We start from the raw sequence: 26,183 nt of genomic DNA on the forward strand, positions 1-26,183 counted from the left end.
AAATGTATAAGGATTTGATCGGTCTAAGATTGGATCCATCACACAATTTAAATCTCATATGGATATCCATAAAGTCACCAGCACCACCAGAGTTTGTATTAATGGACCGACAACAATCAAATACCTCTCGTTCCTATCTGATTCAACTATTCTAGAGGAAACGAAAAATGAGTTTCTTGTATAAATGCAATGTCTGTATTGAGATTTTAAGTGAGCAAATATTTTTGACCTTTTGACAGGATTCCCCAAACCCTTCACGTTCCAACTAATAAATCTTATTCAAGAATTATTGTTTGAGTGTCTATAGTTAGATGTATTAGCCATTATGGATGATGACTGAAAATTTCTGAAAGATTACAAACCTCGCACCAAAGCACAAATAGGTGTTGGAAGGAGAAAAAAAATAAAAGAAAAAAAATAAATTACATGCGCCCTTCATTAACCTTACAGAACTTTTTCAAGAACTCAACCCTTCCCCATAGTACACATTCTCATCCCCAAACAATGAAAACAGTGCATAAGCTCCAATATGAGTCATTTCTTACAAATAATGCTCTCTGCGATGTAGCTTTATCCCAAAACAGAGTACGTATCCCCTGCAGAATATTGTAGTATAACCACTATTAAGGCACTTAACATTTATTATTTTAACCTTACTAAAATGCTACTTTTATTGTTGACAAGGCATCTTTGCTAACTGGATATAGAAGTGAATAAAGAAGAATTTAGTTGGAAAAATCTGAAATTATCTATTAAAGGAGAAATAAAAACAAAAAAAACTATCTGAGTACTAAGCTGTCTATGCTTAATTTAGTGAAATTGTACAAGGGAGGTATAATATATATGTCAAAAATCAACTTTGTGTGCAGGTTAACTTATATTAACTGGTTATATTCAGTACAAGTGAATTGAACTGGACTTATGCTTGGCTAGTCCCACCCCAAAAGAAAAAAAAAAACAACATATAAATAAATGAATAAGAATAAAAATAATTATAATAATTGTAATACTTATCATCATCATCATAATAATGATAAGAGGAATAATAATTTCCCTTCATAGTTTCGTCATGCATATACAGTCATGGAAAAAATTATTAGACCACCCTTGTTTTCTTCAATTTCTTGTTCATTCTAATATCTGGTACCACTAAACGTATAATACAATGAACACAACAAAAAATGCAGCTGGTCACATAATACTTTATGTCCTATTTGACATTCTTAAGCTTAATTGATTCCCAGGGTATATAAGAGGCCATTTCATGTCACAAGCAGCACTGCACATGCAAAGGCCTAGAGTGGTTTCCTGCTTACATTCAAGCCGTAGCACAACTCAGAAGTTGTCAGCTCTCACATAATGCCTAAAACAAAAGAATTATGTGAAGCCACAAAGGCAGCCATCTTGGCACTGCTGGAAATTGGCAAATTGGAGAGACAGGTAGCGAAAAAACTGAAGATCTCCAAGACAGCCGTTCATTACAACAAAAAAAAACAAGCTGAACATGGCACTACCAAATTGCTACCTGGCCGTGGCAGGAAACGTCTTTCTACCCCACGAGATGACCGTGCACTCATCCGTTCCTGTGTCAGGAATCGTCGTCAGACCTCCAGGGACCTTAAAAATGAGTGGGCACTGTCGAGAAATGTGACTTGTTCCGCAAGGACAGTTCGAAACCGACTTGTTGAAGCTGGTTTGAAGTCACACAGAGCACGCAAGAAGCCCTTCATCAATGAAAGGCAGAGGAAGGCCCGGTTACTCTTTGCTCGAGACCACAAGGATTGGACTGTTGATGATTGGGCTAAGGTTCTCTTCAGTGATGAATCCAATTTTGAATTGATGCCCACTCCAGCCAACTTACTGGTTAGGAGGAAGCCTGGAGAAGCTTACAACCCAGACTGTCTTGCCCCTACAGTAAAACATGGGGGTGGATCAGTCATGATCTGGGGTTGTTTCAGTCTGAGTGGAACAGGGCAAATGCAATTGTGTGAAGGCCGAATGAACCAGGTCATGTACAGGACTACCCTTGAAAACAGTCTTCTTCCATCAGCTGGAAAACTCTTTCCTGCCTCGAATGACTGTATTTTCCAACAATGCCCCTTGCCACACGGCAAGGTCAGTTAAAGCCTGGATGGAGAACCACAACATTCGCACCATGCCTTGGCCTGCTCAATCACCAGATCTTAATCCAATTGAAAACCTGTGGAAAATCATCAAACTCAAAATGGAGAACCACAAGCCCAAAAACAAAGAAAATTTGTTTGAATTTGTCCAACAGGAATGGGCTGCTGTGACAGCAGAACAATGTCAGAAGCTGGTGGAGAGCATGCCAAGACGCATGGCTGCAGTCATCAAAAACAATGGTTATGCAGAAAAGAAAACATGGAATGCTTAAAAGTAGTGTTTTTGGCGGTGCAATGCCATAGCTATTGATGTAAGAATTTAAGTAATTTTGGTTATTATCAAGAAAACCATGGAAAATGAATAGTTCTTAGTTCTTAAATTAAACTCTCATGAGCTATTTTTGTTGTTATCATTATAATTGTCCAAACAAATGTACCTTTAGTTGAGCCAGGCATTAAAATTAACAAGAAATTGAAGAAAACAAGGGTGGTCTAATAATTTTTTCCATGACTGTATATAAAGTTAAATGGAAATAGAAGGGAAACGCGTCACACAAGAAACATAAAATGAAATAAAATAAATGTCTACAAAATGGTCAAGAGGTCCATATTTCAGTCGGCACAAGCCAAAATGAAGTGTCCCATATGTAGTGGACTGCCTTGGCGTGGCCTTTACATTTTCCCTCTGAGAAACTCCAGAGCTCAACTTTTCCTGTACAAAGGGGGGACACGTCAAGAGAAACTGTTTTATGAACCCAGAAGAGTGAACAGAGGGTTCAAACTTTACTTTGTTGAGACTCCCCAGTTAACATCTGCAAACAGGTTCTGCTTTTGAGCCACTAAATGTGTCAGCCTTTGACGCTTTCCTGCTCAAGATGCCATGAGAGATAACAGTTTCACGGGGTCTCTTCCAGTTCACACCAGGGTGTTAAGACATTCAAATGAACTCTTGAGGTCATTCGGACCTACAGGAACAATCGTTTGTCACTTGTCTTTGACACTAAGACTGAAGTTTGGTGTAGAGGGCTGGAGACACTTTCCTACCAAGAATTTGAGAAGGGCCCAGATTAAATGATGATCCTCATTCTGAAATTTAGTTCTCTGTCTACCTCCCTCTCTCTCTCTCTCTCTCTCTCACTCACACTCTCTCTCTCACAATCTCTCTCTCTCTCTCTCTCTCTCTCTCTCTGTCTTTGTTGTCTCAGTCCACACATACACCAACAAACAAACACATGTTCTCCCCTCTCATGTCCTCTTCCCCCCTGCTGAGATGACAGAGGCAGGACATGTTGTAAACTCATTCTACATTCTTTTGTTAAGACCAGCATTTAACATGACCACTTGGACAAACTTTTGAATTAAGGTAAACCTAGTTCCCTAATCTTTCTCCTAGTAGGTCAAAGTTCATCTCTGCGTTTTAATGAGTAAGTAGAACCAACTCCCATGTCTTTATTATTTAGTTTGAGGAAGGTAGGTAAAATCATATTCTATTCCTTTTGTGTGATGGAGCCATACTGCCATCTAGTGGCCGTAGTTATGTGTAATTTCGTAATCAACTTTATAGTTCTATCGTGTTTTTCATTTATTGTAATATGTTAAATGGTAATCCCATATCTAAGTAATTACTAAGTTCTTTACGGTCCATTGGATAACGTTATGTGTGATTACTTAATAAGATCAAACCAAGGATCTTCAAAGCTGTGTTACATTCATAGTTGCCTTTAGGTCTCCTAGCATGTGTTTGTAATTACTGCAGTAGGACCATAGTGGTGATGAGATATGTGAATTTATATGTAACAGGTCAAATTAAGTAATTCATCACAAAGTAGCTACGAGGAATAAATGTCTCCTAAATCACGTTAGGTCCTCCAAAACTAAACGCCAGATGTGCGGTCGCTTGGCGCAAAGGTTCGCTACCCTGCCTCCCATTCGCACCCCAAAATTCATAGATTAAAACTTAGTGAGCTTCAGCTCAGGGCTTCTTTCTACTTTCCCTTTCACAGCGGCGCTTCTTGTGTATCCTCGCTCGCACCTTTTTCTTTTCTTCAGTTTTACAAGAGGAGCTGCAACAGCTCAACAGAGCTTTGCTGAACTTTAACTTTTGAAGCCATTTTCTTTTTAAATCTCTTTGACACTTTTCTTTATACCAGTTTTTGGTCAATAAAGACACTCTCGCATTTCTTTTTAAGTAAACTCAAATTAATAATTTAAAGTGACTTTGTTGAGAAGGACACTCCGCGATCCGCCGTCAACTCTGCCATGGATCTAGAAGCAACACCTGCTGCTCAGACTATCAGCATCCGTTGCCTGCCCTTAAAGACTTTGTTTAAACACTTTTACTGGTTTGCTGAGGTGGACACCGAGACCAGTTAAAGACCGCTGCACACTGACTCCACCTGCCCTGCCGCTGCCGCCTTTCAGCGGGTCACCTCGCCTGGAAGACGCGCCGCAGCTCTCCACTGGAGTGAAGCGACGATCTGGACCTCCCCGGAGAAGTCTAATCAAGTCGGCAGAGTAGGCAGAATAACATCTTCTCGTGATCAGAGTTGATGTCGTATAGCTAAGCTGTAATGCCAAATTTCTAAATTCTAATTTACCATTCAGTGCTCATCCACGCTTTAGACGGTCATGTATTTCTACCCACTATCATCCATAATTAATCATTTACATCACCTGAACAACCTGGAAGGCATCGCTCCATGTCTCATCCAGCCGCTCGCGCTTAGCTCTCATTATCGGTACCAGGGGCAGATGTAGTGATTTAGGGGCATGGGGCCACTTTCACCAGCCTGGCTGAACTCCTCTCCAGCTTAGTCGTATAGCATCCACAATTTGGCTCTCATTGCCCAACCTGTCTTTTAACAGCTGCTTCATGTTAACAGAAATATTTTACCCGTCTTCTATTGGCAATCCAGCTACAAATATGAATACATCAGGTGTAAATCTTACTTATGCATACCTGCAAACTTGGAGATCAAGGAGAACAAGGAGAAAAGGAAAGGGTCGTGATCTTTGCAATAAAATGTGACATCTCAAGTCTTGGACAATCAGCTTCAAGATGTCACTTTACGTATAACTCAGAGGCTAGCATCAGTTTTGGGTTCACATGGCTAATATTCAACCATCTGTCTGCTGATCAAACTTGTTCACAACTGTTTGTTTCAGAAAGGCCACGGCAACAAAACCTTAGTTGTGATGATCAAATCAGTAGTTTCTCTTGTTAGTGCCAGCTAGCACGAGCAACATGGCTAATGCTTGCTACGTTAGCAGCCATAAACGAACACCTGTGACTCGTTTAAGCATTATACAACAGTTAGTTCCGACCAAGCAATTTGATTGGTCGAGAGGCATTCCATGAGTGCTGATGTAGGAGTACAACATCACTGGGACTGTTAACTTTTAACTCTGCATGTATCACTCCGCTTTACTGCTGTTCAAAATCCATTAATCAGTGTAAGAGTGAAAGTGGGATATGTTTTAAAAGTGGGATGCTTATAGTATGGTGTAAGCATAGGTTCAAACAGCTTAGTTGGCGCTGTTCATGTAGCTGTCAGTTGGTCAGGTTGAGGAAGAAGAAAGGAAAGGATGGGAGTTTTGAAGTGTGGCTTGAGCTGACTGAATATCGATTTCACCATATTACATCCAATACATTGGAGTTACTAAAAGTTATGAGGAAGCCCAGGAGGGAGCAGTTGTGATGGACGGGTTTTGGTAAGCCACTATTCACTGGAAGTAAACCAGCTGTCAAAGATGTTAGAAGGATGTACAGTGAGACAAGGACACACTCGTCTGACACTAACTGCAGCCTGAGAGACACCGACACACACACACACACATGCTGTCTGACAATGGACTTTAGGTGACGGAGATCATGGCAGCAAGTGGACACACACTGAATCACACAGGCCACGTTAACAGTTATGTTAACAGACTTTTATTTCACTGAAAACACAGAGATAAATGTTCATGATAGTAAGCAGCTGCTCTGTGCATAACATGAAGACTGAGCTAGCAAAGATTACCAAGCAGCGTGCAGGAAAATGTTTATGCGTTGCTAGGCAACCGCTGTCCCAACCAGTGGTTGCAGCACTATTTGTGTTGGCGGAGCCAAAAAGGTCAGTAATTCCATAAACAAATCATAATCTGTTGTTGCTTGTTGCCATTAACAAATAAAAAGATGCTTGTAGAACTGTTGTATAAAAGCAATATCACACTTGAGGTTGTGTGTTGTGCTGTATATCATCACTGCTGTGATTATCTTTGGCACTGTGCCTACGACCGAATCACAGTCTTGATGATATACGAGCCCAACATCACTCCCTCTTGCGTGATATTGTCTGTTTGATAATCTAATGTTTGTTTCTTTTGTTCGTTCTGGCTGGTCCTGGATTCCTTATATCCACTGGTTCATTTTAATATTCATTTTAATAAAGGGTTCTGTTGGCTTGGGTTATGGTTAGGGTTGTTAGCGGTTAGCGGCGGCTACTGAAACAGTCTGGCTTATGTCCAAAGCAAGAATCCATGAGAATCACAATTTGAAACCAAAACCCCAACATCAGTGATATAATAAGGACAACATAAAACTGGAGTAACTTAAGGTGAGACTTCTTTATGATCACAGAGAGCTTTATTTAAGCTCTGACAGCTCATTATGTAGCTTGGTTACTCAACAGTAGCTCATACTTTTAATTCCTCTACGGGTTATCAGTTAAGATTTTGACTTCCCTCGATTTTTATGACAAGATAATCGAGATAAAATGATTATGTGCAGCATAATGAGTCTAACAATGTTGCTCCCTTTTTGTCTGTTATTTTGTAAATCAAGCATACCCTTTCCTTGTGCTCCAGACTCCCCCTAAAGTCCAAACACAAGTTTGAGCCCAGGTTGGAAGAGAGAGCGAGAGAGAGAGATGCTACAACTCCTCAAGACTGGAGACATGTTTCCATGGGATGCTCACCAGCTGCTGATTAAAGTGACAGAAATTACCTCAGAACTTAGCAAGCTAAGTTAGCTTCCCACTGGAAACTGACTAGGCTCCCTCAAGGTGGACTGTTAAGGTGGACCTGCTTTTCTCATTTTAGTGACACTCCCAACTGCTTCTAAACAGATAATGGAGGATGTCTGTCTGCTGAGTCTCTCCTGAGTTAGTGAAACAATCATTGATCCCAACTCAAAATGTATTTTGCTGTTATTGATACAGTAACTGTTATGTATTGTTAAATTATATTAGTTGGGTTGGGTTTTATAATTATGTGAATGTGAAAAAACTACAGTAATGCGCAAGATGTGCTACACAGTCCTGGCTACACCACAAAGCTTTCATTGTTTGTCAGTTAACTTGTATTTAAAGCTAAAGGACATCCAGTGTTAAAAATAAACACCACCAATTAATGTTCAATAACTGCATGATGTTCTAAAGGCCAGTGAGTAATCATGTTAAATAATCGGGATTTTGATATTAATCAAAATAATCGCGATTACTATTTTTGCCATAATTGAGCAGCCCTACTTTCTGCTAATGCTGACACAAGCTTCAAATCCACAGCAAAAAAAATCCACTTTTCAGCCTGAGATGAGCCAGGTCCTTTAGAATAAAAGCACCATGGGTTCTGCCTTAATTTATTTAATTATAACAATACTTAATTCAACTTTACTATCACAGTACGCTATATAACTTTGTACTTTACTTTGTTTGACGTAATAACAGTATATATTAAACTTGATTATAGCAGTAGTTATGTAACTTAATTTTATGCTTATTTTGTTGAATGCCTACAGCACCCACTGGCTGCTTAATAGGTGTGGGGAGCCAGTGATCAGTGACTGTATAAAGCAGAAATGTCAATAAGATGCAAAAACTGCTAAAAATATATTTTTGAAAATATTAGACTAATGGGACAGACACACATACACAACTGAACTCATGATCCCCTCCAGACTTATGCCTGGCAGTGATAACACTGGGTTTAACCTCAATCATGATACTTCGCTTTCTGTTTCTGTAGCCTAACCCAGTTCTTTCTGTTGTGTGTTCAGGGTTCATCTTCATCTCCAACCCATTCCTGTTGGGTTCTCAACCATTCTGGGTCAGACAGTGTCTAAAATGCTACCCTCAGAAGCCCAACATCTGCAACTTGGACATGCACATGTCTCCCTCTGACACCCAAGACATCTGGGGCAAGAGTGTTCATGGCCTCTGGTGAGACAATTTTGAATGGATTTGTCTGAGCTAGAGTTGGGTCGATATCTGGTTTTGGCAGTGTATGAGATTGAACCCTTTTGATATTGGGCAAACCTCCCGAACCAGCATTTGTCATTATGACACATTCTGTCAAACTGAAAAGTAATCAGCAATCTCTGGTGAAGACGTCACAGCCCGAAATCACACTCGCATTGCCTTAGAAATAAGCATTATAACATGATTAACATAACACAATGTTTATAGCTGGACTGACTCATCCACTAGTGTCTGACAGGTCGTGAGCTGAACACAGCAACGTAAAGGTGATCACATTTCAGGAGAGATGGTAGTGTTTGATGATAATGTGCATCAAGTAGAAGATGAGGAACACTTCAGAGCAGTAACAATTGAAAAAAGTTTCATAGTGTTGAGGACCTCAAACTAATATTGATGAATACAGCTGACTAAGTGAAAAGTAAAAGCCAACTCACTAATGGTGTAAACTATAAACTAACACAAAAATGACCCTAACCAGCTAAAAACCACCATGTCCTGAGCAGACATATTATAAACACTGATAAAAAGGAACAATGCATTATGAAACATGAAACAGCAGAATTAACTGCAAACTAAAAACTATTCAGTCATGATTTTGTCATGATGGGAATCTGGGTGTTGCTACATTACTTATACAGGCTAAGTGAGTGTGACCACAGTGAAAACATTGTTTTTGAAAGGCTGAACACCATCAAACGTGGACTGGAGCAGAACATTCTGTTAGATAACGTGACTTTTGGAAAAGGTGGTACATTTATCTTTTTTTTTTTAAATTGATTTTGAGTTTTTGACTTTACCTTTACCTTGAGTTATTGCAATTTTTTGGCATCCCCTAGCATCCTCCATGAGCTGTTCGCTGACACATTCGCTGGCTATTTTCCTAAAAATATAATTTTTAGTTTGCAGATGTAGTAGCGAAGTCTGTAGTATATGGATTTGTTTTGTCAGCATATATCTTAGTTGTAACAAGACTGAGCAAGCTAAGCATTTTTGCATTTGTATCTGGAGTATTTATTTAATTTAGGATACCCCAAAATCTATAGAAAGCATAAGGTCATGTAAGCTGACAAGAAAACATGTCTGCAGGTCATTACTACGGTTTGACCTACTTGCTGGACAAGTACACCCACTTTCATAAGATACAGGATTCTACTGACGTGACTGGTTGTTTTCCAGTTATTCCACTTATCAGACTCTGCGAATTTCCATTGAAACGGAGATAACAGTCACAGAAATATTTTTATTTTGAAGCTGTTTTCCCCTCAACATCAACACATTTTGGTTACACATTTCATTTTCTTTGTGATGTTTTATAAATGCAGTTATATGAGAAGATGTGCTTTAATGTCATTTGCAACACTGATGCTTATGTTCTGACAGCATCACTGTCATACCACAAATGACATTAAAGTATACCCTCTCATATAATATTGCTTAAATGTCCTCAGATCCTCAACAGTGACGACATGCCAGTCTACATCAGTGGGTGTAATGTTCTTAAGTAGGTCTACACATTTGTCAGTGTTGTAGGTAGGGGCAAAATGAGAGGAGTGATTGAAATCACTCTTTTGACTCGCCTTAGGTTTGTTGCAATAACGTTCCTGTTGTCCTCTTTATAGTGTCCCAATGTCATTTTTAATTTTTTTTTTTTTTACTTTATTGTTTATTGTGTTTTGGTTTGTCTATACAACCATGGGTTACATTCATACTTTCTTTCCACATTTAGACACAGATAGCAAAAAATACGGAACAAAACAAAGATCAAAAGGAAAAGTAGAACAGTCATGGTTACAGGGTGTATTTATGTGTCCGGTCACTTGAAGTTCATTTATCTAATAGTCCAAAGGTGTTTCCCACTGTTTTCTTAGCATATAACATATCAGAGAGCTGGACTTTAACTTAAAAGTTTAAACCACACTATCAGAGGCTGTTGCAGCTTTGGGGTTTGATTTATCCAAGAGGAGGTCTAATCATTGTTCATATCAGCTCAAGTATCAGATTATGAGAATGTGAATTGGATGTTGAAGAAAGCAGCTTTTTTATTAAGTCTTCATTGTCATGGTTAGGGGTGCACACATTTACTAATACCACAAGGGCTTGCCATATAGTGCTTTTTTGTAATAACCTAGTGCCCATTATTATCACAAATAGTTTCCACATGATTAATAAGAACAGTTCTTGATTAATATTGCTGTTCCTCTTGTCTTCATATTAAACTTAGAGTGAAAATTTGAATATATTCAAGGTTGACTTAGTTGTTGATGGTCAAAACTACAATAATTAGTCTTTTGTAGAAAGATAAGGCTGTTTTTTAGATCTTTTAGGTGGGAAAATATGCCTACTCTCTTAACAGGCCCATTTATCTCCCCCACGTTTCCGGAGATCCATTAACTGTACATCCCATAATGGGACAACATGGTAATAATCCCTTATACGTTGAAAGGCCTTCCACACTAGATTGGTGTTTTTCAACCGCCAGCAGATGTTAGGGGCACATCATCAGTTGTAGGGATGTAGGGACAGGCCTACCGCAGGCTTATCAGATCTGGGTGTGTGTCCTTATCATAATGGGGCCCAGCTGGGGTCTTATCCATAGCCACTGGCTGCCCTGACATAGACGCAGCCTTCCTCTTCCTAGTTGGACATGGCCCACGATCTCACCATGTTGGAGCCCTAATTTTGCCTGTTGTACAACTTTATTTGGTGTCCATTTTCATCCTTTTGTTTAAGGTGGTGCAACAGCCTGTACAGTTGGATCTCGAGACTCTGAGAAGGTTAACTTCAGTTTTGCCTTAGAGCATTTAAACTCCTCTACAAGAATTGAGAGAGGCCGCTCAAGAATGCTGAAACCATACAGGCTGATGTTACTCAGACATCTTGGGACTCCCAGCCACTCACGCAGCTGTGATAGGAATCTCAGCTACTGTCAGTGGCCACATTAGTCAAGATAACGGGCCAAACTGGAGGGACCAGAGTTTTAGTTTGCCTGGGATATTGATATTTATAAAACTTACCAGATGCAGCAGCTGGCGCAGTCCCCTCCTTCCTTGTTAGTAAATGCATTAATTACACCTCGATAGTTAGCAAATTTGAGGTTTTGAAAACAATATATACAACCCTTATGTACATGATTTAGAATATCATTGAGTGACATCTGACTAATCACAAAGTGCAGTTTGGGGATGCCTGTTTATAATTGTGCACTGACCCCTGGAGGGTCAACGAAGCAACATCCAGAGTCACTAAGATTACAGTCGATGCTATAGACACAGTCCATTTCTATCTGCAAGTTTTATCAACAAAACTACTAACATACTAAATCTACATTTATAATATATATATATACATATGTGTGTGTGTGTGTGTGTGTGTGTGTGTGTGTGTTAAATAATCAGACAGCCATGTAGATTTTAGCTTCACAACATATAAACACAAATTTATATTGGAAAATTATCCAGGGGTCTTGAGCTTTTAACTGAGTTATCACTTAACTGGTTTTCCAGCTGCTGTTCCCTGCATATCCTGAAACCAGGATATGTGACACATTTCTTTTCTTCTACCTTTCAATAACAACACATTATTATCATCACCACCAGTCCTTATGTTTGGTGCATTGAATGGTAGATCACTGTTTATGTTGTTACTGTAGCACTCAATGTATGAAACAACATAGAAAAAAGGAAAAAGAAATTATATGGGAATCTCTTTACATAAGTGTTTATTTTAAAAACTTGTGAAAACCTTACATTATCCAATATATTTTTCATATTTCTCTTAAATTAGTGTCTGATAATACTTGTAACAAAATAGTGATATTACAATTCAGCCAAAGAAATACTGAAAACAGCAGATTGTCCCACACACCTGCTGTGTCATGGTAGGTTTTGCACTGAGAGACGGAGAGCAGTATATCAGAGCCACGTGAGAGAGGTGAATTAAAATAAATAAATAAACTGACTGGAGCTATAATTAAAATAGTCTGCTGGTTGCTGCTGTTAGTTGCTTGTGGATATTAGCTTGTCTGTTGTTAACACTAGTTTGAAATGTCCTTTCACTAGCTCGACTTCATCTATTCTGTCATTTTTTAGAAAAAAAGAGCCAGGTTCAAGTATGAGTGTAAGATCAAATGGTGTGACTTCATTTCCCACAGCAACGAAATATTCTGTTAGAATGATGTTGTAAGTTGGATCAGTAATATATCAATGTATATCTCTTATTAGAAAACACATTGTTGGCTGTTATTTGCCCTTTGGTTGACAGTACAAAGAGAGAGAGGAGCAGAGAGAGGGCTTTATTTATTAGTATTCTTATTGGTATTTTTTCATTATCATGTAATATTTCATCTGGTTAAATACAGTATATGTGTGTATGGCTGTCAGTGCAAAGAGGGATAGATGAAAGACAGAATTCATCAGTTCACTGGTGAAACTCTGACATTCAGGTCCTAGCCCTGACTGAGACATGGATCGGCCCAGAAAACTCAGCTACACCAGCTGCACTCTCCGAGTCCGCTACGCTAAGCCACACCCCTCGCTCCACTGGACGAGGAGGCGGTGCTGGCGTGCTCATTCCTGACAACTGGTCTTTTTCCACACTGCGCCTGTTGAGCAGCAACACAACATTTGAATATCATGCTCTAAATGTCACTGCTCCCATCAAAGCATATATTCTGGTTGTGTACCGCCCACCAGGGGGTAATCTGGATGGCTTTGTCTCTGAAATGGACATGTTACTCTCTGACATCCCTGATGATGGCACACCACTGATTGTCATGGGAGACATGAACATTCACATTGACAGTACTCTGGCAAACAACTTTCTGGCACTCCTCTCCTCCTTTGCACTTGTACTAGCTCCTTCTCCTCCCACCCACAAAGCTGGTAAAGTCCTTGACTTGGTGCTGACTCATAACTGCTCCATAGCAGATGTGACAGTTACCCCTCTACACCTGTCAGACCATTTCTTGGTAAAATTTGCAGCTGCCTTTCCGCAATTACAGACACCCACTCAGACAGTTTCCCTCCGCAGAAACCATAAGTCCTTCACAGCAGCACAGCTGTCTGATGAGGTGAGCTCTGCCATGCCTGACCACTCACACTTATCCTCACTTTCTGTTAATGAGGCTACAGAAACACTCTGTTCCTCTCTGGCATCCTCTCTGGACAAACTCTGCCCCCTGGTGTCCAAACCAGCCAAGAAAAAACAACCAAGTCCATGGCTCTGAAGTTCTGAGAGAACAAAGAACTGGACTCAGGGCAGCAGAAAGAAAGTGGCGTAAATCCCAAGAACCCACTGATTTGTCCTCATACAAACATAAACTTGCTTCCTGTACCTCTTCCTTGCAGTCCGCTAAGAAAGCCTTCTATCAGAACAAGATCTGTGCTGCTACTGATTCCAGAAAACTGTTTATGGTGTTTAACTCCTTGCTTTCTCCTCCAGCTGCTCAGCCTTCCACTACACTGACTCCAGACATGTTTGCCTCCTTTTTCACTGAAAAGGTGGCTGCAATCAGCAACCAGTTCTCTGAGCCTGACCAGCCCAGTCAGCTCAAACCCACTACTGCCGCTTCACTCTGCTCTTTTGCTCCTCTGACCGAGGATGAGGTCTCCAGACTTCTTCTGAGCTCAAAACCTACAACATGTCCTCTCAATCCAATATCCACCCGCATCCTGCAGACCATCCTGCCCACTATCAAACCTGCAGTCACACACATTGTCAATTCCTCCCTAAAAACTGGCACTTTTCCTGCTACTTTTAAGCAAGCCCGTCTCACCCCACTGCTCAAAAAGCCTAATCTCAACCCCGCCCAGGTTGAAAACTACAGGCCAGTCTCACTTCTACCATTTCTGTCGAAAATACTGGAACGCGCAGTATTTAACCAGGTCTCTGAACACTTGCGGAACAACAACCTACTTGACTCCTTTCAGTCTGGCTTCAGGTGTGACCATTCCACTGAGACTGCACTCCTGTCAGTCACTGAGTCAGTGAGACTCGAGCTCGAGCTGCTGGTCAATCCTCTGTCCTACTGCTGCTGGACCTCTCTGCTGCCTTTGACACGGTGAACCATAAAATCCTCCTCTCCACACTCTCTGAGCTCGGCATCTCAGGTTCTGTCCTATTGTGGTTCAAGTCCTACCTCACAGGCAGATCCTTCAGAGTGTCATGGCGAGGAGAGGTGTCTAGGTCACATGGCCTATCGACAGGGGTTCCTCAGGGGTCGGTGCTTGGTCCCCTACTCTTCTCTCTGTACACCACCTCACTCGGTGCAGTGATCCGCTCCCATGGTTTCTCCTACCACTGCTATGCTGATGACACTCAGCTCTTCCTCTCCTTTCCACCTGATGACAGAACGGTCTCAGCTCGGATATCAGCGTGTCTGGCTGATATCTCCACATGGATGAAGGAATGCCACCTTCAGCTAAATCTGTCTAAGACCGAACTCATGGTCTTTCCAGCTTGTCCATCTGTTCAGCCTCGGATCAGTGTCCAACTAGACTCGAGCCTACTTGTGCCCACAAACTCAGCCAGAAACCTGGGTGTCATGATTGATGACCAGCTGACCTTTAAGGTTCATGTGGCCTCAGTTTCTCGGTCTTGTCGTTATGCCCTTGTAGTGGTTATTAATAACTATGTTAAAATTTGGACTTTGCACTCGTTAAAGTAAAAGGGGCACCATTCTCCATTCAGGAGAAAATTAAATCTTAAATTGTTAAGACATGTCATTACTTTAATCAATCTCATAATCTGTACCGTTTATCCTGTATACATTGATCTTGTTTCTCTCATGAAATAATATCCACAGACAACGACTTGGCGATAAATGAGGATAATTTATTTAGACTAATAAAATGAAGAGTAAATAGATGAAATAGTATGACATATAAAAGGACAGTGAACACATAAAAGGGAACCTACATGATGTATGTTCAGGTGATGTAAATAATTAGTTATGGACGATAGTAGAGGAAATACGTGACCGTCTAAAGCGTGGATGCGCACTGAACGGTGACGTAGAATTTAGAAATTTGGCATTAAAGCTTCTCTATACGACATCAACTCTGATCACGAGAAAATGTTATTCTGCCTACTTTTGCCGACTTGATTAGACTTCTCCGGGGAGGTCCAGGTCCTCGCGTCACTCCAGGGGAGAGCTGCGGCGCGTCTTCCAGACGAGGTGACCCGCTGAAAGGCGGCGGCGGCCGGGCAGGTGGAGTCGGTGTGCGGCGGTCTTTAACTGGCCTCGGTGTTCGCCTCAGCGAACCGGTAATAGTCTTTAAACGAAGTCATTAAGGGCAGGCAACGGATGCTGATAGTTTGGGCAGCAGGTGTTGCTTCTAGATCCGTGGCAGAGTTGATGGCGAATCGCGGAGTGTCCTTCTCAATTAAAACTCGCAGAAATAATCAAAAGTAGTCCCACTGGTCTGAGGGAGTCACTTTAAATTATTAATTTGATTTTACTTTAAAACGAATTACCAAAAGTGTTTTACTGACCAAAAACTGGTATAAAGAAAAGCGTCAAAGAGATTTAAAAGAAAATGGCTTCAAAAGTTAAAGTTCAGCAAAGCTCTGGTGAGCTGTTGCGGCTCTGCTTATAAAATTGAAGAAAAGAAAAGTTGCGAGCGCGGATGCACGAGACGCACCACGGTAAAAAGGAGCGAAGAAAAACTTCAGAAGAGAGAAGAGGAGAAGCCTTGAGAAGAGTGAAAACTTAGAGAGAGCTAACTTAGAGAGAGTCACTCAGTTTTTATCTTTCGATTTGGGGGTGCGGATGGAAGGCGGAGTTAGCGAACTTTTGCACCGAGCAATCGTACATCTGGAATAAGTTTCTAAAAGACCTAATGTAATTTAGGAGACATTTATGTCTCTGAACTTTATGACGAATTACGCGATCAAACCCGTGGTGTATAAACTCACGTATCTCCTCACCACTATAGTCTCATCACAGTAACTTCAAATGCATGTTAGGAGACCTAAAGGTAATTTATAACGTAACACATGATTCTGAAGATCCTTTGCTCAATTTTATGAAATGACCACACATAACATAACATTGTACCATGGATCCTAAGAAACTTGGTGATTACTTAGATATAGGATTACTTTTAACATTATACAATGAATTCAAAATACGATGTAACTACAAAGTTGGTTACGAGCTTACTAATAACTAAGACCACTAGATGGCAGTATAGCTCCATTATAACAAAAGGGAATAAAACGTACTTTACCTAACTCATTCAAATTACATGAGATGAAAAGAATGGGAGGTGCTCCTATCTGTTTATTGAAGCATGGAGACAACCTAACCCCCAGTCACAAAGATTAGGGAAGAAAGGGAAATTTTAACTTACAACCTTGGTCCAAGTCATTCTGTCAGATGTTAATCACAACACAGGGTTATATAATGGCTTTACCCAATGTTCGACCTTTGTTATCTCAGCAGGGGAGGCAATACAATGGTTGCTTGGTATTGCCTGGGTGACCCCAGGAGGTCATTCAGACGCCTTACATCCTGTGATATGCTGATGGGGCCTTCGGAGTGCTTTACCTTCCACCGTATGTCAGGATGGAGGGTGTCAGATACTGACACTTTCCTGTGGCTTAAAAGGCAGAGCATGTTTGCAAACATCTACATGGAGTATCAGTTAAGTTGAATAACAACCCTCTGTTGGATGTTTTGGGTTGTAAAACAGTGTCTCTTGACGTGTCCCCCACTTGCCCAGGGGACATTGAGCTCTGGAGTTCCTCAGAGGGAAAAATGTAATGACCACGCCAAGGCAGTCCACTACACCCTCTACAACATCAGGAAGATCAGACCCTTCCTGACCCAACAGGCCACACAGCTTCTGGTTGAGGCTCTTGTGATCTCACGCATTGACTACTGCAACTCTCTTCTGGCAGGCCTCCCTGCATGCTCATTCAAACCTCTTCAGATGATCCAGAATGCAGCAGCATGTCTGGTCTTCAACCAGCCCAAAAGAACACATGTCACCCCACTGCTAATTTCTCTTCACTGGCTTCCAGTGGCAGCCAGAATCAAATTCAAAGCACTTCTCTTGGCTTACACAACAATCACAAGAACTGCTCCAGCCTACCTGGAATCCCTGATCCAGGTCTACTCTCCTTCTCGCCCACTACGCTCTGCATGCGAAAGACGCCTGGTGCTTCCAGCCCAGCACGGCTCTAAATCTCTAGCCAGACTCTTCTCTTCTGTTGTTCCCAAATGGTGGAACAAACTTCCAAACTCTGTGCGTTCTGCTGAGTCCCTTTCTACTTTTAAGAGACAATTGAAAACTCAATTGTTCCGAGAACACCTAGGCACTTAACCTGACTCTTCTCCTCTTTGCCCTTTGGGGTAGAGTAAGTCAGATGGTCCAAAACCCAGCACTTAATGATTATCTAGCACTGATAAAGTTGTGTGATGTTGTATGTTGATTGTCATCGTAAGTAGTGATACTGAGATTGCTGAATCTCAGATGCTGAGATCGCTACTGGTTATTACTTTGGTTTCCAAAAAAAAAGGGGTGCGGGGGGGTGCGGCACTTCTTCTGCCACTAGACGGCAATACCTGTGACCAATCACACCTGAAGCACTTTTTGCACTTACTAAGGGTTTTTTCCTTAAGTCTAAATTCTTGCTTGTGTTGTACGTCACTTTGGATAAAAGCGTCTGCTAAATGAAATTGTAGAATTGTAGAAAGAGGGGAAGGAGAGGAGACAATACAAGATCAGGAAGAAGCAAGTCAGAAAACAGACAGTTCAACTAAAACACAAGAAACTTATGCTCCAGAAAGGATGAGCACTCAATGAGGATCCAGGGGTCACTGATCAACAATTATGACCTAAATATGAATGCCAGAGAGCAGTAATAGATAAGAAAGAAAGAGGAAGTAGAGCTAGGGCGGTAGGTCTGAACGGACTACAAACCACCCCCGCCGGATCGGGCTGAAAGCTCTGCCACCTCTCCCTCCTCCCGTCACACGGACTGGGATTTCAACTGAGCATAAGAAACTTGTGCTCCAGGAATATACACACTGAAGAGACTAGGGTCACCAATCAGCTATTATGGCTTAAATATAAAGAGAGCAGTATATAACACAGAATAGGGGCAAGCAAAACTATAACTGTTAAGATGAGGAAGAAAAACATTCAATTCACTATAGAATTTTACATTTACGTCATGGAAGTTATGTGTTCTCCCACATTAAATGCTTTCCAGAAGCACACGTATGCTTAACAGTGGATTTTACTCGAAACAGGACATCTTCATTACATTTTCCTACTTAGTTGTATATGTTTCACTTTTTGCTTAATTTCACTATACAAGGAGGACTAGAACAGGGGGAACCTCTGGGAGATGAGAGAGAGCAGCAGACCAGAGAAAGACAAGAAAAGGGAAAGAGAGAGCAGCATACAGGCCACCAAGCCAAAGCAGCAGGTTTTCAAAAATGTTTTTTTTGATTTAGGCGAAAAGACTACTGGTCCTAAACAGGTAAAACTGTCTCAGTGCCCACTCACTCATTTTGGCAAACAAAAAAGAGCCTTTAATGAAAACTGGTTCAAAAGCTTTAAATGGTAGGTATAATCTTCTCAAAACAATGCTGCTTTCTGCTTTGCTTGTCGGGTATATGGCAGAAATCTCAAATATGATGCATTAGTAAATGATGGAGTCAGTAACTGGCAAAAGGCACTGTGCAAGTTTTAAAAACATGAAACCACTCAGTCACACAAGGACAGTGTAGTTTGTTGGAACAGCTACAAAGTAAGTCTGTCACAAGGCAATGTTGTAGAGCAGATTGAGGCAGCAAGTGCCACTGAAATATGTGAAAGAAGGGAGTACCTGGAAAGTATTCTGGCAGTGACCTGCTCCTTGGGGAAGCAAGGAATAGCATTTAGAGGTCATGATGAAACAGAGGAGAGCAACAATAAAGGGAATTTCTAAAAGTTTAATCCTTTCCTGCAGAGGTATACAGCCCCATCAAACACCACATGCCTCTTGTGTAGCACTCAGAACGAGATAATTGAATGTTGTTCACAAGAGGTAACTGCAACTATTGTTAGTGAGATGAAGGAATCAAAGATGTATTCCATTATGGCTGATGAGGCCAGAGATGGAAAGACAGAACAGTTGGCACTCTGTGTGAGTATTTGTCTGTGGAAGGTGCCGCTAAAGAGAGGCTCCTTGCCCTTACAGGAATGCCACAGCTTGATGCTACAGCAATAACCAATGCAATTGAGAATCAATTGCAAGAGAAGGGAATTGATCAGTTAAAATGTGTGGCACAGACGTATGATGGGGCAGCTGTCATGAAAGGGGCAGTTGGGGGTGTGCAAGCCCATTTTCAGAAGCAGCATCCTGAGGCGATATATGTGCATCGCTATGCACATGAGTTGGATCTAGTCTTATGTCACACATGCAGGCCTGTTTCTGAAGCCACAGAGCTCTTCAGCATGCTGGAAAGTCTCCATTCTTTCTTTAGTGTTTCGCTTGTGAACCATCATAAGTTTGTTGACACTCAAAAAAAGTTAGGATTGGAGCGAAGTGAACTTGTGCAGCTGTCAAACACACACTGGGCATGCCAGCTTTGTTCAGTGACTGCAGTGCTTGACAATTTTCCTGCCATCATTGAGTGGCTCTCCACTATCAACACACCTATGGCACTGGGATTAAAGGCAAAACTCAGTAAATTCTCTTCAGTGTATTTGCTGATTGTTTTCCAGAATCTCCTGTCTGTAACAGTAGGTTTACACAGATACCTACAGAACGAGAACATTGATATTGCCCAAGCAGTGACATACAAAGATGCAGTGATTGACACCCTGAAGAAGAAAGGCAGTGATGCCACTGCTGCAGAACTTCTTGCAAGATCAAAGGCTATCTGTGAGGCAAACCAGATAGCAGTCTTTGAGCTGTCTTCTTGACAGAGGCGGAAGACAAAAAGAATGGATGGATTTGTTGTTGAGTCAACTTGTGGGGCAGGTAGTGAAGTCTGTGGTTCTTCTGAGTCAGAAGAACTCAAAAGGAAATTGTTGTTACCTTGTCTGGATAGAATGATCTCTGAACTTGAGAAGCATTTTTCTGGTGTGAATCAGGATTTGCTTAACTCGTTTATGCCCAGATTTTTTTTTTTGGAGTTGTAAGGCATATAATTTTATCAGTTGAGTCCCTTTAAATCATGTTATGTATTTATTTTTTCAATTTTGTACTTTGTTTTGAAGAAAATAGCATTTTTATGACTCTGTTCCTCGAATCGCCCCTGTTGCACATTGTATCCAGTGACAGATTTATGGAGAAGTGAAGTGAAGCTTGAATCTCAGCCATGATAGCGGCCCAGTTTTTCTCCAGTCCAGATTATAGCACAGACATGAAAAGCATGTCCTCATCTGAATTCACCGCCATTGGTATACTGTCACAAGTGTTAGCTAGCCTGATAAGCGGAGGGGTGGCCTTCCCTTTTTGCAATGTTGCTGTTTGCTTGCCCAACATTGATTAATTAAAGTGTTCACTTAAAATAACTAAATGCAGTTTAACAAGTTTGCAGTTCTGTTACATCTAGCGTTATATATAGAAACTGCACACTGGAATAGCTGTCCCAGGCCTTGGGTCAAGGGGTGGCCTAGATGGGCCTGGGTGAACGTGCTAATTTCAGCTCCTTAACCGGCGAGATGCAATGATGTGCTGTCACTAATTACCCTTTGTCTCCTCCTAAGCTGCGCTAAAACATTGTTCCAAATTAGTCTGCACCAAGTTTGAAACAGGGACTTAATAAGTAACAGATACATAAAGAGAAGTATCCACTGAAATGTGTTCAAAGACCTCTGATCCTGCTGCTGTCTACTGTTTACCTGTTCTCCTGCCTGTCCACAACATTGCACAGACACCAAAAAGACAACACACACACACAGCAGCTGACAGACAGGCAGACTCGCTCTCCAGCATTGAGTTCAGTGGCAGTGGGAGTGAAGCCAATCGCTCATTTAGCCTGTTTAGCCTTGTGTAAAAAAACTTGCATGCACACACTAATTTTGGTGGGAAAGGGGTATGGATTTGGATTAAAAAGTGTGTGGGAGAAGAGAGCTCTACTGCTACGCACAAATGAAAAAGAGTTACACTCGGTGCAGAGTGGCACATGGTGTAGCGCAGATGTCATTGCTTGTATTGGACTGACAAAGTTTTCATTTTCATGCCCAGCACTCACGTTGTGTAAGTAGCAAATGTACCTGTGCACTCCTGATTCTGTAGATAGACCAACAAAAAGCTGGTCGACAGTCTTGCCAGTCTTTTTCTGCTATAAAAAGGGCGCTTAATTCAATAATAAGATGCACAAACACAGGAGGGTTCACAACGTGTGCACACTCAGTTTTAATGATTAGAGAGTCTGCTTTCGGTCTTTTAAAATGTTTACAAGTGCACAGTAATGTCACTATTATAGTTATCATGGCACATAAATGCAGCCAAACTTAATATCATAGTTATAAACTTGATGGGACAGAAAAACTCCAGAGAAAACTAAATAAAACCTCTGACATCTGTTTTTTCTCTGGAGACAGAAAGCTCTGAGGGAGAAACCAAGTTTTACAGGAGGAAAGATGCATCACGCCAAACAATTTACTGCAAGAATCTGAACTGTGTGTGCGACCATTTGGACATTAATAGGAACACAGTACAGTTATTATAATGAAATCCGGATTGATCCTGTCGGGAGATTTAAATAATTTATTAACTTAATCTGACATTTTTCATGCATAACACTGGCTGTCTTAATGTAAAGATGTCTTTGTTTCTGCTGCTAAGCATCTGTGGCCGAGGGGTTAATGAGCCTGTCAATGAAGCAGGCAGCTTTAAGATTGAGATCCGTTTGGTTATGTGTTTTCATCTTGCTCCAAAATACAATAATATCTATCATGCGCTGATATCTTTATTATGGAGCCTAAATAAGAAATTGCTTCAAAATCTGCCACTTTAAAGCCATTATTGTAAATAACAGTAAAAACTTTCATTTTTCAACCAGTTGTCTTGGAAAATTCCTTTCAGTCCTTTTAAGCTTCTTACTACATTCATAGTTACAGAGCACTGCTGGTCCTGGTTCCTAAAAGCCTGCCTCTGTAAGTGTGGTGTATTTGATCCCATTCACAGTTTTCCTCCCTCTGGAAAGAGAGTACCAAAGACTCTACTAGACAGGCTGCGCTGGGTCACTCTGGGATATCATTACAACTGGGATACCAAGGTAAGCACCACATCCTTCTTTGTTAGAGGATCCCGTAGGAGGGATATAATAGATTTAAAGTTGTAAATGTAGAAATGAATACCAGTATTCTAATTGTCAACATACAAATTATCAGTATATTTCCCTTTCCTTATATTACATTAATCTTAAGTTTTTCACTTCTTGAACTATTTTATTCAATTTTTTTGGCTGGACCGCAGCATGCAAGGCCAATCTATGGACCAAATGACTGGTAAAGTTAATAACTGCATATTATATTGTTACTGTTTTAATGTTCAAATTTGCAGTCATGTATCAAGTTATATTTGAATTGAGCTTGTGCTCAATTCTCAGGACACTAGATCATTTTAATTGATTTCTATTGACTGACACATAATGTCTCAAAATGATTCACATGGATCAAAGATGGTTCACAGGTTTTGCTGTAAAGTTCAGGTGCTTTTTCAGAGTTTTCAAATTTAAGGTTTTGGATAACATGCTGCCTTTCAAATAGAGGAAAATGGAGTGTTTTAATAATTGTTTCACAATGTGAGGGTGATGTTTAACTGAAATTGAGGATTTTTGTAAGTTCTTTTTGCTAGTAGCGTGATAGATTTATGTATAGGCCCATAGCCCAGCAGTTCCACTATAATGGGGATTTTACTTGTTCCCTTTTGTTTGGGGAAGGGATAGGAAAGAGGCTAAGGAATTATATATTTTCTTTTAGTTTTATATGTTGTCCTCAGAATGTTTGCTGGTTTATGGTGTCCTGCATTTTTGTGGCACAGAGCTGTCATGAGTGGTCCTTAAACAGGGAATAGCATTATTAACATAACTTCTTGGAACGTAAGAGGCTTAAACAACACAGCCAAAAGAGCAAAAGTATTTTCTCATCTGCAAGACCTACATGCAGATATTCTTTTTCTACAAGAGACACATATTAAACACACAGAGGCCCTGAGGTTGAGATGCAGTTGGATAGGACAAACCTTTCAGTCACCTTTTTAAACAAAAGCGTAAAGTGTGGCCATATTAATCAGAAAGAATATTCCTTTCCAACATATGTCCACCAAAACTGATTAAAATGGCCGCTTTCTTATACTCACTGGCACTATTTTGACTCTTCATGTCACCTTGTTAAACATATGCAGTATGTACTGAATTTGGATAACCCAGTTTTTTTCTGTGGTGTTTTCAGCATAATTCTAGATTAATCGACAACCAATTTGACTGTTGGTGGTGATTTCAACTGTATTCTAGACACATTTATGGATAGGCCTTCCCCACACCTAATTAGCCCTCTAGATTCTACAGTTGTTCTGAATAATCTGGTGAAGTCGTTGAACCATGTTAATATTTGGAGAATTCAGCACCCCACAGTTAAAGTTATTTTTCTTTTCACAAGTTCACAGGACCTATAAGAGGATTGATTATTATCTGCCAGATTCTTTACTAACACCTGTAATCTCCTCATCAAAATTTCATAATATTTTAGTCTCAGATGACAGTCCCGTTACTATAGGCATCAATGCTGGACAGCCAATTACAATTGGCGGTTTAATCCAAATCTGCTCAGTGATGAAATATTCTTTTAAAAATGCTTTAGTTGCTGTTAAGGATTTTGTAGCTTTCCATGACACAGGGGCTGTTTCAGATTCGACTTTGTGGGAGGCCCTTTATGTTGTGATAAGAGGATTTGTATCATATGAAGCTGCACAAAAAAGGCAAAGTAGAGACAGATTAGCAGAAATAGATAAGCAGCTTGCTTTGCTTGAAAATCTTTTCAGGGAGCACCATTTCCGTCTACACCTAAGGATATCATAAAACTTGTATCTTTGGATATGGAGAGTACACTTTGGCTGTCACTTTCTCAATCCCACACCGGCTCAACCGAAGAGAAATACCGACAAATGACAAATCAGCGAGGCTCTGATAATAGCCATCTGCCTACTTCTGTCGGGGGATATCCATCAGTGTCTCGGCCCAACTAGAGCAGCAGATGAAGCAAGCCCAGCTGATAATTCCACCTGCAACTCCACCTCTACTCTACTAGTATGTAGTCCTCACAGTAGCTACTCCTGCTCCATAGTCACACAGCAAACTTACCCTCTTTCCAGGGGGCATGCGCAGTTCAACTTGCTGCAGGGAAACCCGTCCCTGCTACTGCTGTTTTCACCAGCGGGGGCCAACATGGGACTCAATGCTGCCCTCTCACAGCATGCTAGCCCTGGTCATCCTTTAGTGCTCCCCTCGACCACAAAGAAGGTCCAGGCAGTCATCGGGGACGGCCAAACAACTGACTCAGTTGTTCTAACTGGCGGTTGTCGGCCCTACAGGTGATTTGTTATGAATTTTCAGAGTTTTGAACTGTAATTGGTCACTGAAGTGCCACCATCATGACTGTTTGCCGTGAATTCCTATTGAGGAAGTTTAGCATAGAACTAGACTTATGTGCCAACTTTGGTTTATTTCAGTGCATGGAATGTTAGATTTTCTTTGAAGGAGACGAAGAAGGAGGAGGAGAAGGAGAATATTGGCAAATGCTAAGTGTTACGCCGTGTCCACTTCCACATGTGTAGCTTTTGATAATTTTTGTTTAGTTTGGACCAATAATGATCTACAGAAAATGTGGTACAAATTGAACCTACAGTTTAGGAGGTGTCAAAAATGTGTTTTTCATGAAAATCAAAATGGCCATGTGGTGCCCCCTTTTGACCAATTTCCCAATAATTAGGGTCCAAGCACCAAACAGTGCGAGGACCCTATTGAAATTCTTGAAATTATTAGGGCCCGAGCACCAGACCGTGCAAGGATCCTCTTGGAATGCAAGGAATTATTGGGGCCCGAGCACAGAAAGGTGCGAGGACCCTCTTGAAATGCAAGGAATTATTAGGGCCCTCGCACCGAACAGTGCGAGGACCCTCTTGGAATGCAAGGAATTATTATAATTATTAGGGCCCAAGCACCAAACGGTGCGAGGAATGCAAGGAATTAATATTATTATAAAGGCCCGAGCAACGAACGGTGCAAGGACCCTCTTGGAATGCAAGGAATTCTTATTAGGGCCTGAGCACTGAACGGTGCGAGGACCCTCCTGAAACTGAAGGAATTCTTCACCTTTCACCTTTCACCTTCTTCTCTGCTTATCCGGGGTCGGGTCACAGGGGCAGCTGCTTAAGCAGGGAAGCCCAGACTTCCCTCTCCCCAACCACTTTGTCCACCTCTTCCTGGGGGATCCCGAGAAGTTCCCAGGCCAGCCCATTTCGACCGCTTGTACCTGCCATCTTGTTCAGTCGGAAGCAGTAATCCAGTGAGAGCTGAAGGTCATGGCCTGATGAAGCAAACAGGACCACATCATCTGCAAAAAGCAGTGACTCAATCCTGAGGTCACCAAACCGGACCCTCTCAACACCCTGGCTGTGCCTAGAAATTCTGTCCATAAAAGTTATGAACAGAATCAGTGACAAAGGGCAGCCCTGGCGGAATCCAACCCTCACTGGAAACGAGTCCGACTTAATGCCGGAAATGCGGAACAATCTCTGGCACCGGTCATACAGGGAACGGATGGCCCGTATAAGGGGGTCCAGTACCCCGTACTCCCGGAGAACCCCCCAC

General features: G+C 41.2%; 1 protein-coding gene across 1 annotated transcript in view; it reads left to right on the forward strand.

The window, feature by feature from the left end:
* The window catches only part of alkbh1 (alkB homolog 1, histone H2A dioxygenase), a 44,930-nt gene that overhangs the window by 10,124 nt on the left and 8,623 nt on the right, over positions 1-26,183 (forward strand). Inside the window, exons 3-4 of the mRNA XM_042500378.1 lie at positions 8,161-8,323; positions 22,499-22,589. Coding sequence (XP_042356312.1) covers positions 8,161-8,323; positions 22,499-22,589 — 254 coding nt within the window. The remainder of the gene's footprint in view (positions 1-8,160; positions 8,324-22,498; positions 22,590-26,183) is intronic.

This window comes from Plectropomus leopardus, chromosome 14 (assembly GCF_008729295.1).
Source record: "Plectropomus leopardus isolate mb chromosome 14, YSFRI_Pleo_2.0, whole genome shotgun sequence".
NCBI classification, from domain to species: domain Eukaryota; kingdom Metazoa; phylum Chordata; class Actinopteri; order Perciformes; family Serranidae; genus Plectropomus; species Plectropomus leopardus.